The sequence below is a fragment of the Anomaloglossus baeobatrachus genome, chromosome 3 (assembly GCF_048569485.1).
Source record: "Anomaloglossus baeobatrachus isolate aAnoBae1 chromosome 3, aAnoBae1.hap1, whole genome shotgun sequence".
Classification (NCBI taxonomy): Eukaryota; Metazoa; Chordata; class Amphibia; order Anura; family Aromobatidae; genus Anomaloglossus; species Anomaloglossus baeobatrachus.
In genome coordinates this window covers 608,923,277-608,942,245 of record NC_134355.1, presented here as the reverse complement: position 1 = coordinate 608,942,245, position 18,969 = coordinate 608,923,277, and the positions used below count along the sequence as shown (strand labels likewise).

At 47.8% G+C, this 18,969-nt stretch overlaps 1 protein-coding gene across 1 annotated transcript in view; it reads right to left on the bottom strand.

The window, feature by feature from the left end:
* The window catches only part of ALLC (allantoicase), a 90,705-nt gene that overhangs the window by 18,139 nt on the left and 53,597 nt on the right, over positions 1-18,969 (bottom strand). Inside the window, exons 4-9 of the mRNA XM_075338746.1 lie at positions 15,301-15,388; positions 10,844-10,966; positions 7,602-7,678; positions 7,252-7,384; positions 4,752-4,907; positions 2,661-2,734 (exon numbers count right to left, since the gene is read on the bottom strand). Coding sequence (XP_075194861.1) covers positions 2,661-2,734; positions 4,752-4,907; positions 7,252-7,384; positions 7,602-7,678; positions 10,844-10,966; positions 15,301-15,388 — 651 coding nt within the window. The remainder of the gene's footprint in view (positions 1-2,660; positions 2,735-4,751; positions 4,908-7,251; positions 7,385-7,601; positions 7,679-10,843; positions 10,967-15,300; positions 15,389-18,969) is intronic.

Sequence of the window (18,969 nt, the reverse complement as noted above, 5' to 3'; positions counted from 1 at the left end):
TTTAACACGGTCCCCCGGTGCACTAGCACACCCAGCAAAGCTGAGGTGTTGCCGTGCGCGGTCCCCACAGGGATACAGAGTACCTTCACGTAGCAGGGCCATGTCCCTGAACGGTACCCGGCTCCTATCCAGCAGGCTCCACAGGAGTTGTGGATGAAGCACGGTCTCAGTGCCTGGAGACCGATAGGATCCCACTTCACCCAGAGCCCTGAGGGGGATGGGGAAGGAAAGCAGCATGTGGGCTCCAGCCTTCGTACCCGCAATGGATACCTCAACCTTAACAACACCGCCGACAAGAGTGGGGTGAGAAGGGAGCATGCTGGGGGCCCTATATGTGCCCACTTTTCTTCCAACCGACACAGTCAGCAGCTGCTGCTGACTAATCTGTGGAGCTGTGCTGTGCGTGTCTGACCTCCTTCGCACAAAGCAAAAAACTGAGGAGCCCGTGGGAGCACGGGGGGTGTATAGGCAGAAGGGGAGGGGCTTAACACTTTTGAGTGTAATACTTTGTGCGGCCTCCGGAGGCATAGCCTATACACCCAATTGTCTGGGTCTCCCAATAGAGCGACAAAGAAATCAGAATTTTTGTGAAAATGTTGAAAATTTTGCAATTTTCATACTTTCAATTTTTATTCCCTTAAACCAGAGCGTTATGTCACAAAATAGTTTATAAATAACATTTCCCGCATGTCTACTTAACATCAAAATCACGTTCAACAAGTTTGTTAACCCTTTGGGTGTTTCACAAGAATTAAAGCAATGTGAAAGGAAAAACTGAAAATTTTACTTTTTCCCACAAAAATATTGCTTTGGCCCCAATGTATTGATATTCACAAGGACAACCAGACAAAAGGCACGGTACACTTTGCTGCGCAATTTCTCCTGATAACCCAAATGTGGTGGAAAACTACTGTTTGGGACATGAAAATGAAAAAATCAAATTTTTTTCACAAAAATGTTGTATTTAGTCGCAAATTCTTTGTTAACAATGGTAACAGAAGAAAATGCTCCAAGAGGAAGGGATGACGTTTTGGAGCTCAGAGTTTGATTAAATGGTCTGTGGGTGTCATGTCACGTTTGGAGAGCCCTTGAGTTGCCAAAACAGTAGAAATTGGAATTGACCTGGTGTTTCCCTGGTGTGTGAATTTTATAATGTGTTGGCACTTGTGAGTTGTGCAGAAACAAATTTAGTAGTCCATGGATGAGTGGTAGATTTTGAACCATTCTTTTATGCATAGGCCAGGTTTTTCAACTTGGGCTTGCAAATTTGCCTGCACCACCATGAGATTTACAAAAATCCTCAGAAAAAAAACTTTGACAAAGTGGATTTCTGTGAAACCGGCAGATTCAAATTAGATTCCTGATGAAGCCACATTGTACATCTGCACAGACTAACCAATCAGTGAGATCGCCCCAGGTGGGACCACCACTTCATCACTGGTTGTCCTCATAGTGATTGGTGCTGTCATAGACAGCACCAATCACCACTGTCTACTAATGGTAGGAGGCTATAAAGCGGGCTTTACACGCTACGATATATCTTACGATATGTCGTCGGGGTCACGTCGTAAGTGACGCACATCCGCATCGTTTGACATACCGTAGCGTGTGACAGCTATGAGCAAGTTTGAACGAGCAAAAATACTCACCTTATCGTTGCTTGTTGACAAGTCGTTCATTTTGAAAATATCGAACGTCTTTCTGCATGCCGGTTGTTCATTGTTCCCGAGGCAGCACACATCGCTCCGTTTGACACCCCGGGAACAATCAACTGCAGCTTACCTGCGGCCGCCGGCAATGCGGAAGGAAGGAGGTGAGCGGGATGTTACGTCCCGCTCATCTCCGCCCCTCCGCGTCTATTGGCCCGTGGCTGTGTGACGTCGCTGTGACGCCGAACGTCCCTCCCCCTTTAGGAAGAGGATGTTCGCCACCCACATCGAGGTCGTTCGGGAGGTAAGTACGTGTGACGGAGGTTACTGACTTTGTGCGACACGGGCAACAAATTGCCCGTGCCGCACAAACGATGGGGGTGGGTGCGATCGCTCATGCGATTGCACATGAAATCGACGCGTGTAAATCAGCCTTAAAACTGCTGTGATTGGTCAATCACATTTGATCTGCTAATCATAGAAAGCACCAATCAACACTTCACACCAATGTAAAAATCATTTTTATTTTGTGAAGTGCTTTACTGCTGCGATTGGTCAGTTGCTTTTGACCGGGCAATCACTGTGATTGCAGATGTGGGGTCGGTGACTTCCCTCTGGGCATTGAGGCAAGATGGCCTACTATCAGGGATGTCAGTCTTCTTCACCTAATCACTGTGTCTTTTGACACAGTGATCATTCCTCCACAGGACATATCGGTATGTCCATTTACGGGTAGACAATGCAAAATAGGACTTACCGGTATGTCCAATGTCAGGGAAGGTGAGGTGAAATTAAAGTAGCTTTACACAATAGATTAATTCATTGATTTGGTAGGACTAATTGGCCATCTCATATTTATGAGGGTGTGCTGACAGATGTTAGGAAAAGTAGAATCAGACATGCTGGATTTCAACATACCTGATGCACTTATCCTTAAGGAAGTTAGGCTGCCACTAGAGATGCCTTGCTTGGCACTCTGCAGTGAATTTTGGAAAAATATTTATTGGTTACCTTTAAAACAGGCGGCCGATCAAGTCTTCTTGCTGTTTCCCATCCATCACCCATGTCAGCTGCTCGTCCAAGGCCTACGTGTCGAATACAAAAATAAAATATATGACAGAAAGATACATGAAATCTGATTAAAGCAACTCTGCCAGGACATTTTTACTACGTAATCTGAAGCCAGCATGCTGTAAAGCTGGGGTCACACTAAACGACAGCGACAACGACGTCGCTGTTACGTCACCATTTTCTGTGACGTAGCAGCGACCTTGTAAGTCGCTGTTATGATCGCTGCTTAGCTGTCAAACAGCAGCTGAAGCAGCGATCATAACGACACGCGTCGCTGTTCTGCAACATGTGCAGAGAGCAGGGAGTCGCGCACACTGAGCGCTGGCTCCCTGCTCTCCTAGCTACAGTACACATCGGGTTAATTACACGATGTGTACTGCAGCTACATGTGCAGAGAGCAGGGAGCCGCGCACACTGCTTAGCGCTGGCTCCTTGCTCTCCTAGCTACAGTACACATCGGGTTAATTACACGATGTGTACTGCAGCTACATCTGCAGAGAGCAGGAGCCGGCGCTGGCAGCGTGAGAGCGGTGGAGGCTGGTAACGAAGGTAAATATCGGATAACCACCTTGGTTACCCGATGTTTACCTTGGTTACAGCTTACCGCAGCTGCCAGACGCCGCCTCCTGCTCCCTGCTCGCTTCATTTCGTCGCTCTCTCGCTGTCACACAGAGGGATCTGTGCGTCACAGCGGGAGAGCGACGACCAAAAAATGAAGCTGGACATTCAGCAACGAGCGGTGACCTCACAGCAGGGGCCAGCTCTTGCTGGATGTCACACACAGCGACCGGACGTCGCTGCAACGTCACAGAAAATGGTGACGTAGCAGCGACGTAGTTGTCGCTGTGTGTGACACCACCTTAAGAGTTAACATGAAGTTTACAGCCAGCCATCTCTTATCTCACTTTTATCTCAAACTCTGCTTTTGTTTACCTGGTAATGTTAGTTTAAGCCTCATCTTATCATTAGTGGGTCTGAGCTGTGGTCTGCATCCACCCCCCTGTGTGACGGAAATGTACACTGAAAGCCTGGTGTGGGCGTGGGCAACTCTCCCAGCACTGCTACATTAAAAAAAAAAAGTCTTTGATTGTGTCAGAAAGGCTGCAGCCAGTAATCTAAGGGGTACTTCACACACAGCGAGATCGCTACTGAGATCGCTGCTGAGTCACGGTTTTTGTGACGCAGCAGTGACCTCATTAGCGATCTCGCTGTGTGTGACACTGAGCAGCGATCTGGCCCCTGCTGTGAGATCGCTGCTTGTTACACACAGCCCTGGTTCGTTTTTTTATTGTTGCTCTCCCGCTGATAAGCACACATCGCTGTGACAGCGAGAGAGCAACAATCCTGAATGTGCAGGGAGCAGGAGCCGGCGTCTGACAGCCTGCGGTAAGCTGTAACCAAGGTAAACATTGGGTAACCAAGGTGGTTACCCGATATTTACCTTCGTTACCAGCCTCCGCAGCTCTCATGCTGCCAGTGCCGGCTCCTGCTCCCTGCACACGCTAAGCTAAGCGGTGTGCGCTGGTAACTAAGGTAAACATTGGGTAACCATACCCGATGTTTACCTTAGTTACCAGTGTCCGCAGCTTCCAGATGCCGGCTCCGTGCAAGCGCAGCGTCGCTTGCACGTCGCTGCTGGCTGGGGGCTGGTCACTGGTCGCTGGTGAGATCTGCCTGTTTGACAGCTCACCAGCGACCATGTAGCGATGCAGCAGCGATCCTGACCAGGTCAGATCGCTGGTGGGATCGCTGCTGCGTCGCTAAAGTGTGACGGTACCCTAAGTGATACATTGTTAGATTCAGAATCTCTTTGCCAACATCATGCTGCTCTTAAATGAGTAGTAATCCAAAATTTCCAAATAAACAGTGTTACTATTAGTAACTATCAAAACCCAATATAATTAGGGAAAACCCTAGTTACTATATATTGGGTTTTGATGCTCTTAGATGAGGTAGCAAAAACCTGCTGATAGATTCCCTTTAAGAACATTTTCCCGCATTGAGCAGATCAATGATTTTCTGTACATATACCAATGAGATTCCGGGGATGGCCATAATGTGCGTCACTGTACCCAAGGCATACACTTCCATTAGTCATCGACAGTAGATCTTCCACATCATTTGGGCCACACAGAGACCAATCTCTCTGTCCAATACCATAGATTTTAAAACGAGCGATTCCGCCATCTGGGGAAATAATAGATCACACATGGAGTCAACGGCTATAGTAGCGGAGGGACAGTGTTCCAATATTTACCAGAGATATAATATGCAAATTAACAATTCATTTTCAATGCTTCATCTGTTGTGATATCTCCCTCAAAGAGTTCTGCAGAAAATGTCCAGCATGCCTTGCAAAATGTCAAGTAGACATCCCAGGAGACTATGTAGATATCCCACGACTGCCCACTACAATTTCATACAGCACTCTGCTGCTTCCAATTGACTGATGAGTGATGGGTCGAGGCTGTGGCTGTTTCCACTACAAGGAAAGTTATTGGGGAGGTCACAGTGAGTGTATGGTATATATACCTATGATTCCAGTGCATGGAATATATATATACCCCATTACGGCTCCTGCCAACTCCACAATAACAAAGGAACTACTAGCTGCCACCACCAATCATTTAGACATGCCAATTGGACACTTGTTATAGGTAGCGTAGGGCTTCAGGGATGCAGTTCATAGAGCAAGAGGAACGAAACTATTACATTTTATATATTGAATCCAAAAAGTAGGTAGTGTTTATAAAAATATACAAAAGATGTTACAAACATGACAAAACAATACAGTATATACAGTTACATAAAATAAAAGCGATTACAAAAGAAAAGTACTAAACCTGTGTCACAGAATTGGCTCAGAGTTTAGCAAAGATAAAAACTCTACAGCGACCTCTATCTTCCTGCATTGAACAAAGGTGTCAACTCAAACATCTGTATTTATTAAAGAACCATCACTTCCCCATTTCTCCCCTTGGTGACCTCAGATAGGGCTGGTCATGGAATGTGGCTCCGGTCTCTAGAAAATTATGGGATCCCCAACTTTCAGGATATATTCGCCCCTTGAGATCTCAGGTGGGGGATTTTACTGTCATGTTTCTGATCATCATTTTACCTTTCTATTGAAAAGAAATATGATACATGTATTGTCGTCAATCTCCCAATATTAATTTGGAGCTCACATTTATGTAAAATCATGCATGTTATTCCCCTTGGGATCACAATGTTGAAAGTGTGTCTACCATAACTGTAGGATCTACGCTTTTCTTTTGAAGGATGAAAAGAGTTTTCCACAAATGGGGGAATTTTCTTACCTAATGGCGCCTTACACATACTTTATGTTGGCTTCCCAGCAGATCTCCTGTTGTAATTACCTGGTCACTGCAGGAGGTACTACTTCCATGAAGGTTGGAGTGTCAGCTTGCTCTCTCTTCTCCAGTTATAATTAATCCCACATGTTCAATGTGAGGAGGAATATTTCCCTTCTCCAGACATGTCTTAATGGATTTTACAATTTTCAATATGATACAAAGGCCATAAGACTCTTAGCTGAATGTGTGCTACAGCTGGTTTTGGTGAGATGGTTGAGATAATGAACTGGCATTTGTTATTAGGGACTCACAGTAGCAAGAGACTTTCCTCTAGTCTATGGTGCTAACTTTCAGATTAAAAGGGATATCTGTGGTGTGACAAAGTTAGATCCATTCTTAAGCCCGCTTTACACATTACAATATATCTTATGATGTGTCAGCGGGGTCACGTCGTAAGTGACGCACATCTGGCATCGTAAGGTACATTGTAGTGTGTAACAGTTACGTGCGATTGCGATTGAAAGGTAAATTGTTTATCGCACGCACGTCGTTCATTCCTCAGGAATTGAACGTCAGGTTGTTCATCGTACCCGGGGTAGCACACATCGCAGTGTGTGACACCCCGGGGACGATGAACAGATCTTACCTGCGTCCTGCGGCTCTCGGCCAGCAATGCGGAAGGAAGGAGGTGGGCGGGATGTTTATGTCCCGCTATCTCCGCCCCTCCGCTTCTATTGGCCGGCTGCCGCGTGACGTCGATGTGACGCCGAATGTCCCTCCAACTCCAGGAAGTGGACCTTCGCCGCCCACATCGAGGTCGTATGGACGGGTAAGTACGTGTGACGGGGGTTAATCGTTTGTGCGGCACATTCAACAAGATTGAACGTGTCGCACATACAATGGGGGCGGTTACGATCGCATACGATATCGTATGCGAAATTGTAACATGTAAAGCAGGCTTAAATCTACCTTATAGATGAAGTTTGGCGGGACCAGTCGATCATTTTTTATCTATCGAACAACTGGAATTTCAATGCCAGTTTCCTTTGTTTTCAGAAGAAATGTCACTGTCAGTGGAGTCTGGCAGCAACTTTCTCTACCCTCTATGTGGAAAACACGTGAATGTTCGGCACAGCACACAATTGTATGAGGAGTCAGAAGAGATAGAGGTCTACCGAATGAGGGACTAGGTTCACTCAGTGTAAATCTCTATTTACCTGGATATATGTTGAGTCGAATATGTGTCCATCTCTCTTTTGATTTAACATGGAAGTAGTTATGGCATGATTCTGAATATCCTGGTTTGAGCTCTGTCATCTTCAGTAAATATTCCCATTTTTCGGAATGTAGCTATAAAAAAAAAGTATATTTTATCATAATTAGCGATGAGAGAATATATTTGGCACTGTTTGTTACTCGCACAATAATTAAGGTATCCGGGTTTGGTAAAATATAGAAAAGTATTTTTTTTCTCTAGATACTTGTGATACTGTACTTCTTAAGATACCTCCTTAAGCAAATATGAATATTAAACATCTCATGCCTCTATTATTCACATCTGCTTTACCCTATCAACAGCTTTCAAATCTTCCTCAGTTGCAGCAGATCCAATTCTGTCTTCTCTTGGAGGCAATGATATACTTTCTTAGAAGACATAAAAGTTTGTAAATGTTACATGCCATATGTACATTCATAGCACATGTGATGAGGTCTTAGAATAAAAGTACAAAAATTCTACTGAATGAGAATATTTGTGCCCCTTCATGATGCAATATATTTTTTTTTAAAGGGAACCTGTCAGGTGCAATATGCACCCAGAACCACAAGCAGTTCTGGGTGCATATTAGTGATTCCTGCCTAACCGTCCCGTATACACTTTAGCATAAATAAACAGATCTTTAGAAAAAGTGTTTTTTAAGATCATTTCTTATATAATAATGAGCGCAGAGACTAGTCCCAAGGGTGTGAGTTCCCTTGGCTAGACGGACGACAAAGCATGTTAGAACACCCCTGTGGGCGTGCTAACATGCTAATGAATGTGCAGCTTCACCGCACATACCTCACTCTTCATGGCGGCCAGCGGAGGATGGATGCGTACTGCGCATGATCCAGAGTCCCCGGGACTTCCGTCATGCGCAATAACTTCATGCCGGGTGTAAGCTTCCCAGCTTCAGTGAGGTACGTTGCGCATACCGGAAGTCCTGGGGACTTCAAATCATGCTCGGTGCGCATCCATTCTCTGCCGGCCGCCATGAAGAGTGAGGTATGTGCGGCATCGCTGCATATTAATTAGCATGTTAGTACGCCCACAGGGGCATGCTAGCATGCTATGTGGACCGGATAGCTAAGGGAACTCACACCCTTGTCTCTGCGCTAATTAGCATATAAGAAACGATCTTTTGAAACACTTTTTCTAAAGATCTCTTTATCTATGCTAGTGTATACAGGGACGGTTAGGCAGGGATTACTAATATGCAGCCAGAACTGCCTGTGGTTCTGGGTGCATATATGACACCCCACGGAGCCCAGGATAGGAGCTTCAATCCTAACCTGGTATACCCGTCACCGGGCCAGTGGTTTGCAGAGGTCGTGGCCTGACCCGGTTCCGTGACCCCGTGGTGCATAGTAAAAGGGGCAAGCAAGGATTGTTCCTGGAGAAGTTGTCACCGGTTACAGTGGTGACTGGGGTCCCGACCTCCTCCGCTGTGGACCCTTCCTCTGACCTTCGCTCCTTCAGGAGTAGAACGAAAGATGTCGACTACGCCACCTGTGGTATGCGGCCAGGGATAAGGTCGCCACTGCAGGGTATGTAAGGGCCTAGATGTTCCCTGCTATCCACCCCCACACAGTATCCACAGCTGATGGACAGTCCACAGACACGGTCTTAGGGATAACAGTTGCTTTAATATAGCAGGAACAAAGCAAATCAATACGGAATATATGTTTCACAGTCTCTCGTGGGTAGGCCACGGCAAATACAGCTTGGAGTTGAATGCTGAAGTGCAATTAGGGTACTGGAGCTTTAAGTGCACAATTTGTTTCAGAATTAATACTGGTATGCTTTAGGTTCAGAGTCTCTTGAGTTTAGAGGGTAGATATGATAATATTGTACAGACCTGGAGTCCTGGGGTTAATTTCACTGCTAATTCAGACACGTGCAGTACTTGTAAGTAAATGAAGACAGTTTCCCAGCGTGCTACGGGGAGCGGACGGCTGGTGCGTTGACAATGGCATGAAAGCCACCAATATTGCAGTGGGGCGGGAGACCCTCAAACTTCCCCAATCTGCGTGCAGTAGGGTCTGGTATATAGTCAGTATGCCCTACTGTCTGAAGAGATGCACAATGTCAGGATAGGAAATCTTCAGCATATTGGCTGTAAAAATCAGGAAATGATGAAATTCTAGGCCTCGGGCCTAGGAGGAGTCTTGTGGTGAAGAGATTCTCCACATAATGTCTTCCCTCAGAGGAGACTCAGCCAGCACCAGAACATTCCAGTTGTTTCTAGACAGAGGCTAGAGAATAGCTCCATTTATTGAGCCATGTGACCAAGAACTAGCCAATAGGATAACACCCAATGAACACTTCAGATTCTTACAGTTCTCACCAGTAGATGGTGCTAGAACACAACAAATGAAAAATGCTTTACTTATAACATATAGCATAATATTACATATAAGTAAATGTACTTAAAGAAACAGACATAATCTGGACCGGACCACTACAGGTACCTTGCTGGGGAAGATGTTGGGGTACAGCCGGGATGATATCGCCCCCCACAGGTGGAGCGGCCCAAGGGAGGGAGAAGGGGGAACTGGGAATCACCGGATCTCAAGGCGATGACAAACAGAGTCAGTCACTAGGTTGCGGATTTCAGATTTGTTTACTCACAGGTCTTTATGTCGTACTCAGGATGTTGGTCTTTACTGTGATGACTCCAGTCGTTCCCAGGCAGGGCAGAGATCAAAATCTGGTAGGGCAGCCTGTGGGCTTTCTCTTTTTTTGCGCGCTCATGTGGTAGTCCCCTCCTGGTTTCTGGAGCTCTTGGGACCCACTACTCTGCCACCCGAAGCTGCGCTGGTTCCAAGGGGAAACAAAATCATCCCCTCTGTAACCCTCTTTTGCTCCATGCCGCACGACTACCGGTCCCAGGCTCTTAACTCCTTCCTGGTTGTCCACCTCTCCCATTCCAAGTCTCTGCTGGCTAATGGACCGGGAACCTCCTAACTGGGGAGGTACATCCAGTACTCACATGGATCCGCTCTCTCAGCTTAGGAGCCCTCAGCCATCCACCAGCCCGGTCTTAGGTGAGGGAAGAATGTATGCATTGGTCTGTAACCTTCTTGTTCTTCGGCTCTGCCTCCCTGAGAGAGCTCCATTAGGGAACTGGTCACTTTGTGTCCACTCTGTCTGGCCTCTCTGTCTGGTCTCTCAAGCTGTTTTGAGGTAAAATGAAACTAAGCTGTCTACCTTGTAACTCCCTCCTGATCATGCCCCCACCTGAGGCATTCCCCTTTCTCTATGTGAGGCACCTGCTATATGTGTTTGCAAGGCTGTGTGATGCATAAAACGAAAATTACCAGACCTTAACCTCTTCCTGCCCAGGATGGACGGACATTATAAAATACATAAAATAAATAAAATACCCTGAAGCGACCAGTCTGAGGGGCGCCACACATATTGCACTTGACAGGTTCCCTTTAAAGTACATTTCATACATTACAACCCAAAAACACTGATTGATATAACAATCATATAAATAATCCTAAATTCATGTAATATAGAGTAAGTGGAAATAATAGTTACTTTACCTTGTAGACATGCAGTCTGAACTGAAATTCGTGGTGCATAGTTTCCAGTGAAGAAATGTGTGTCCACGTGAAAGCCATGAATGACACCGGGAACACCCAGCTCAATTATACACCAGTCGTGACCTAGGTAGAAATACATCTTCTATTACAAGCTGCCAGTGGTGTAGGGGTTTGTCACATTCACCCAACACAATTGTTGTCCTACTCAAGGTACACTTTTCAGTTTTCCTCGTGGAATAACATATTGGAATCCACCATCTGTCTGCTGTTGCTAATACAGATTACTCTATGGTTGTGACCTGGGATGCCCTGCTGTAATATCAAGATCCTTGTACGGGGTTTAAGGGGTACAAATTTGAGAATCCCTCAGATTCCACTGCCCAGTTTAGCAGTAAGCCAAATCTGCTGTAATTTACAACTTTTAGGGTGCGTGCCTATAATCAGTATTTGCAGTATTTTGGATGTAGTGTGTTTTCGCTGCATCCAAAATGCTGCGTTGTACAGTACAAGCATAATGGACGGGATTTCTAGAAATCCCGTGCCCACTCTGCTTGTTTTTTCACAGCAAACACTGACCTGTGGTGCGGCTTTCCAAGTCACAGCATGTCAATTGTTTGCTGCGGATTCCTATGCGTCCTCCTTATGGAGAACACAAGCAAGAGACCGCAACGCACTGAACTCTGATTGTGGGTATGAGCAGCTATGGTCTCTTGCATTCTCCTGTGCAGGATATTCGCGGCCACACAGGTCAGAACCCACTGCATCCAGGACGCAGTGAGTCTTGATCGTGGGCACATACCTTTAAGGCCTAAAACACACTTCCGCAAAAAAAACGTACGTGTCTTACGGTCCGTTTTTCGGGTCCGTGTTCCGTTTTTTAGGGGCATTTCTCCGGTACGTATGGCATCCGTGTGATGGCGTATGTGAGCCGTGTGTGCGTGTGGAATGTCCGTATTGACATAAAATACGTACGTGTGCAGTCCGTGTGCTGTCCGTTTTTAAAGGTCCGCATTCTTACCCAATTAACGTAGTTAATCATTCATCATAAGATCCTGGTGTTGTTGTTTGCCTTCAATTGACCTGATAGATTGGAAACAAGTGTTTCGGATTTTTTTATGAAAAACGGACACGGATGATACGTGCTGAACGCGGACATACTCCGTGTGCGGTCCGTGCAGGCACGGACCCATAGACTAAAGCGGGTCCATGCCTGCGTGCTGCCGGCCAAAAACGGACATGTCGTCCGTGTAGAAAAGCGCACACATGTACTTACCACACGGACACACGTTCCGTGTGATTTTACGTGTGTGTGCCATCTACCATTGAATAACATGGGTCTCCGTGTCTCCGGTACGTGCAAATATGTACCGTACATGTACAAAAAAAACGGATATGTGTTGCGGGTCTAAAGTAGGCCTCAAGCCAGTGTTGAAGCTTCATTTATGTCACTAGATCATCTATCATTACTTTCCATTGAGATGAACCTCCTCTGTGTAACCATGGCAGTTGAGTAAGGAGCGGGATCTAACAAATCATAATCACAATTATTCTTTAAAAGCAGTCAGTTAAACTGTTACTCGTCGCCGGGCCAGTGATGGTCTGGGAATGTCATGGGTGGCCCTGCCCGGCTTCGTGGCCCCGAGATGTACAATAAAAAGGATTGAAGGATGGAGATGGGATCAGGATGGGTGATGGGAGTGGTCTCGTGACAACACCTGCGATATGCGGCCACGGATTAGCCGCCGCTGCAGTCACTGTCGTCTGGGGCAGGTGGTGTCGCAGCTAGGATAGTTCAGCTACCTGCAGGTGAAGCTAGGCCCCAGGGAGGATGATGGTGGTGGTGGTGGTAGCCGTTGGCGCAAAAGCATGGGGCGACGACGACGGCAATAACGGGACGACACAGGGAGCTGCGGTCAAAGTTCTTTTTACTCACTCTACTGTCGTCACCCTCGGAGTGCCAGTTTCCGCCGTGATGGACAACAGCCATTCCCGGGTAGTTCCCAGGCTACCACCGGTGTTGTGAACAGAGAGAGACCTTCTTTTCTGTGCACTTTAATGTGGATCGCCGTGACTTAAAGTTACTTGGGGACCCCTGTGTTCTTGTAGTGTTACCTCCCGTCCCGTGTGCAGGTGACGCGGTTCCATGGTGGGGCCTGACCTTGATCACGACTCCGGACCCTATGTGCCACTGTGCTCCGAGATCTTGTGGCAGCCAGAGGGACAAACAATCTGTGACGCCCTGGCCTATCAGGTCGTCACAGGGTATTGTGCAATCTACCCTTATGCACGGTATCCACCCTCCTTGGTTACGGATCCTGGTCCTTTCGTGTTGCTAACAGCTTAGCCAATCAAAATCGTAGGAACACTTTACACTGTACCCACCAGACACACCATTGGGGGGCCTGAAGGTATTAAGGGCCGCCCACTTGGGGGGTTGGTAGGGGAAAGTGGGAAAGTGACAGTGGAGCAGAAAGGAGGAGAAGTGAGCCAGCAGAGGAAGGAGAAGGAGGCAGAGGTGACTCTCTGAGAGGGAGAGGTCGCCAGCCTGGATCAGGGCTCCTGTAGTTACTAGGTGGCAGACGTTGGTCTGGGCCTGGTAGGAGCTGGAACCCCGGTCGCAGGGGATTGTGTCAAGGGGCACGGACTGCCAAGGAGGGCATCCGGCGGCCTTGAGCTGTCACCGGGCAGGGGCCAGGGCACGATGGGGTACGTGGACCCTAGGCCGGAAAGTAGCTTCACGCGTTCCGGTAATTTACCTGACTGGGGTGAAGACTTCAAGATTAATCCCCAACCTGCTCCAAAATCGGGGTACTAGCGCACTGATGGGATAGGACTTTCTCAATACAGTCCAAAGAAATCCTACACGTGAACCCGGAGAGCAAGCTCACTCCGTTAGCCATACTGGTGAGTGGGACCCGAAGAGTTTCACACTTGAGTGTCCAAATAGAGACAAAGGTGTCAAGGAAAGAGCCACAGGATAACAGCAACACCAAGGGCACGGACCCAAGCGTGCTCCCTACAAGCTGCAGTGGTGCTCAGAACTCTGGTTTACAAGCTGTCGGTGTTGTTATTCCTGGACTGAGTGAGTACACTGAAAAACCCTTTTCCTATCCCCAACAGCACCCCAAGCACCAACAATCCAATAGGCCCCGGGACACAAACCCCCTACCCACAGAGGGGTTAAACATCTTGCTGCTACACCATCGTCACCGGGCTCCCCAACAGCAGCGGTGGTCCCTCACATTACAACGCACCATGGGTGGCGTCACAAACTTTCTAATCCCCTTGTTCATATTCCCCCCTTCTTTTAATTCGAGTGTCAACGTGGACCCCCCGCATCCAGAGACCCTCGAGCCACTGCGGCTCCGGATCCGAGCGGCTCGTACGCTGGCACGGGGGCAGTACAAATCCCCCTGTCATGTAGATTCTGGTGGCGCAACCTGAAGTGTATGGCATCTTAGGGTTCTGCACCCTAACTGCGCTGGTACTCAGGGAGCTATTGAGCTCTACCTCCAGCTACCGTGTTGCTCCTCTGTCTCTCTACCTCACCCGGTAAACTCCTGCTTCTTACAGGTGGTCCGGTTCTAACAGGAGAAACTCTGAAGCACTCTCTCCTGCAACCGCATTGATCTGTGTCCCAGACTATTATGAAGTAAAACCTGTGTGCTCTTTCTCTTCTCTCATGCTGCCCCCACTTTCCTGATGACTCACCGGTGCTGGGGAAGTTCCGTTGTTATGATGACCAACTCTAACCCAGTTTCTGTGGGAAAGCTACTAAGCTGTGTTTTGTGTAACTGCTGACTCATTTCCTGGCTGTGTTGTGCAAGTGAAAACCAGTGGTTAACTTCTTCCTTACCCGGGATGAGCATTGCATCTTAAGTCAGATGCAATACCCTGCAGTGACTGAGAATCAGGGGCGCCACAGAACCCTCTTCCACATGATATTGTCATAGTTAATTCACTACAAAAGTGCAAGAAGGGCCTGGATGCAGTTCTTGAAAAATATAATACTACATGTTATGGTTGACAACGTTTTGACCTCTATATTTGGGTCTTCATAAGACACAATAGATTCTTGTAAAGGATGTGCTTTTAAGATGGTGATATTGTCAATAGTCACCATGAGAATAACAAAAAAATCAGACTGCTGTGATGTATAGATATGATGGTGCAGTATAGCAAAGCGTCTTACACGCTGTTGAGAGGTTAAAACATTATAATTTTTCTGGACTTCCTGTATAATAAATTCCTTACATTAATTTTGGAGTGCCAAATTCCCCTTTTATATATTGATGGGTTTGAACCCTTCTTGAACACCCATTTTTTTCAAGTGTGCCATAAACCTCACTCTTCCATTGGTTTATGGTCATGATATGAGTGTACCTGCCTCATTGAAAGCAGACCATCACCTACTCTCTATATATGACCATACATCAAGAAATCCCTTTGTGTGTCACCTGTAATTCTCTTCCGTCTCGTCTCCCAACCATCCATCCATTTTCCATACTCTGTAAAGAGTCCGACTTTAAATTCTGGATCACCTTTCTAGTAAGAAAAAAAAATAATATAAATAAAACAAGCTCTAAAGCCATTAATACAGATGATGTTTGATCAGGTGTCCATGTTTCTTGAAGATATGGGAATAAAATGCTGTCAGACTGCTGGTAGGGAGCTTGGAGGAGATAACAGTAGTAGCCTTGAGCCATTTTCCCTGGACACCAATATGGTTAACTCCTTCATGACCAATGGCATACCTACAGTATACGTAATTGGTCGTGTATGTCCCTTTAATGTGGAAGCCACATTATACCCTGCACATGTCTGCTGATCCGACGGGGATTTCGGTGTTCCCCACTGCCATTTGTGGACCAGTGACGTGATCACAGGGCGACAATGCATCGCCATGACAGAGTGGAGTCAGATGATGACCCACTTTCCTGCCATGACGTTTCCTGTGAATGCCAGCAGAGAGCCGTCACTCACAGGAGAGCAGCATTTCTGCTGCTCAGAGGGATGCTGACGCATTGCTCTGATCAGCACATGCAATTGGACTGTGCAGTAATAAAGTCCCCTAGAGGGGCAAGTAAGATAAAAAAAAATGTTAAAAAAAAGAGTTTTAAAGAAAATTAAAGGGGTGGTTCACCCATTTTTTTTATTTTCTGTAGGAGTTCTACTTACCTTTCTAGGCGTTTTCTCCATTGTCTTCTGTTTCCAGTTCTGGCACTGAGCGGCGCTATCCTGCACGCTCAGTGCCGGTCACATGACCCCCTGGAGCTGTGGCCGCCAGCATCCTCTGACGTCCCGGCATTTCCGGGCTCTCAAACAAGACGGGTACGTCAGAGGAGGCTGCACCACTCAGATTGAGTGACAGGGCTGTGGGCGGTGACTACCGCACATCACAGCCCAGTATCGAGGGGAGGATCCGAAGGACGTCAGTGTGGAGCCGGCGTCCTGCAGATGGTGAGGCACGGGGCGCCAGTGTGCAGTACAGGGGGGGGGGTTCTTCAGCTGAATCCCCCCCTGCACGTAAGTATGTGATCACACTGTCCACCCGCCCGCTCTGCTGCGATGTCAGGAGAGCGGCCGGTGTCGGGCAGTGTGATCATCTGCTCCTCCCAGCAGCAAGACACTGACAGGCATGTCACCGCTGTGCTCTGCCATCTGTCCTGCTGCATGGGTCAACTGTCTGCACTCTGTCACCTGCACCACAAGTCACAGAGTGGAGACAGTTGGTGACAGAGCACCTCTGCCCCCCCCGTTCTTTCCCCACTCTCTTCTCTCCCCCCACTCTTCTCCCCCTCCCCTCTTCCCCCTCTTCTCTGCCCCCCTCTTATCCCTCTCTCCTCTCCCTTCTCTTTTCCCTCGCTCTCTTCCCCCCCCTCGCTCTCTTCCCCCCCTCGCTCTCTTTTCCTCCCCCCCGCACTCTCTTTTCCTCCCTCCCGCACTCTCTTTCCCTCCCCCCTCGTTCTCTTTTCCTCCCCCCCTCGCTCTCTTTTTCCTCCCCCCCCTCGCTCTCTTTTTCTCCGCCCCTCGCTCTCTTTTCCTCCCCCACTCGCTCTCTTTTCCTCCTCCCCGCGCTCTCTTTTCCTCCCCCCGCGCTCTCTTTTCCTTCCCCCCGCGCTCTCTTTTCCTCCCCCCCTCGCTCTCTTTTCCTCCCCCCCTCGCTCTCTTTTCCTCCCCCCCTCGCTCTCTTTTCCTCCCCCCTCGCTCTCTTTTTGTCAGGTTTCCAGGTTTTCCAGTTCTCTTTTGAATGAGCTTGCCCTCAGTTAACATGGAGTTTTAAGGTTCTGTTGCCCTACTTCCTGTCCAGCTGCTTAAAAGGCCGCCTCTCAGCCCAGTCCAGTGCCTGAGTATACTGCTTGCTGTGTGCTCCTGCTTTGCTGCTGCTAATCCTGATTGCTTTTGGATCCTCCTAAAGACTACCGACCGACCGACTCTGGACCTTGCCCGGTTTCTCAAGCTGTGCCCGGATTCCGTCTGCCATCTTCGGTCAGCACTCTGCCCGGTTCTCTCTGGTTCGTAACCACTCTGGACAATCATCCCGTACGGACACTCCTGGACTTTTACCACTTGCCCCTTGTGTCCCGGCTGCTGCGCATTTAGGCCTTCCGGGGTGATTGCCGGACAGTCCCTGTATAGGGGTTCGCTCTGGTGGTCTCCCTGGGGGAGTCCGGTGCGTGGCCCCGGGAATTCCCTCCGCTCCGTTTCGGGAAGGTATTGTGTGTATTTGTATTGCTGTGTTTGTTCCGTTGTTCTCTACCGTGGTTACAGATTATAAAACATCTTGTATCAAAAACTCGTCTCTGCTGATCATTGCCCTACGCTATCGAAATCCTCAGAACATATAATAAGTATTACATTATACTCAGGCCTAAAAAAGAGGATTTCGCTGGGGCAATGACTGAGACACGAGGAGTAGATCAGCTCTTTTCTATAATTAACTCCTTGCAGCAGGAGATGGAGGTGGTGCAGACTAAACTTAGAGATGTGGAGGCACAGCTGGGTCATGATCACCAGGTACTGGGTCCGGCTATACAGGATTTGCAAGTCAGAGTGGAGGCTCAGGAAGCCGGCCCCACTACGTCCGTATCAGCTGCCGGTATGCCTAGGTTACCCCCATTCCGTTTCAATGGTGACCGTGGTCAGTTTCGTGGATTTGTGAACCAATGTATACTGTTTTTTGATGTACATGCTGATTATTACCGTTCTGACCGGTCCAAAGTGTTATGTATAATTATGTTATTAACCTCACGAGCACTGGCTTGGGCTAATCCTATGATAGAGAACCGAGACATCCGTTTAAATCACCTAGATGATTTTCTGACCGCAATGGCGCAAATGTTTGATGATCCGAATCGCCGTGCTACCGCTGAATCGGCTCTCCTTTCCTTACGTCAGGGAAAGCGTTCTGTCGTTGAATACGCCACTGAATTTAAGAGGTTAGTGGTAGACACCGACTGGGGAAACAATGCATTATTGTCTGTTTTCAGAAAGGGGTTGTCCGGTACCATCAAGGACGAGTTAGCTCGTTCCGAATCTCCAGGGGATTTTGAACTGTTTCTCCAGCACTGTGTGCGTATTGATACCCGCTTGACGGAACGTAGACAGGAAAAATGGGCGGCTGTAAACCGTGTAAACAACTTTACATTTCCTTCCAGAGAACCCGCTCTCAGGACGCCACGGGAGGCCGAGGACGTTCCTATGCAAGTAGACTCTCTGCAAAAGCGAGAGACCAATGAACGTCGCGAACACCGGCTCCGTGAGCGTTTGTGTTTCTATTGCGGTCAATCGGACCATTTCTTGATCGACTGCCCGAAACGTCCGAATCGCCCAAATAAGGTATTGGCAGCCATGGCAGAGTGTGACAACACGGACGCAGAGTCCGATATCTCTGAGGCAAGTGGACACTTGGATGCGGTATTTCCCTTGACTGTAATGTCAACCTCACCGAAGGACTCGGAAGGGAAATATACCCATTGCTCGCTCCCCATTCAGATCCGGTGGGAGGGACAGCTAATACCTACCTCTGCAATGATAGACTCTGGGGCAGGGGGAAATTTCATGGACTCTACTTTTGCCAGGAAACACGGTATCCGGACTCAGCAAAGATCCTCACCGGTTACCAT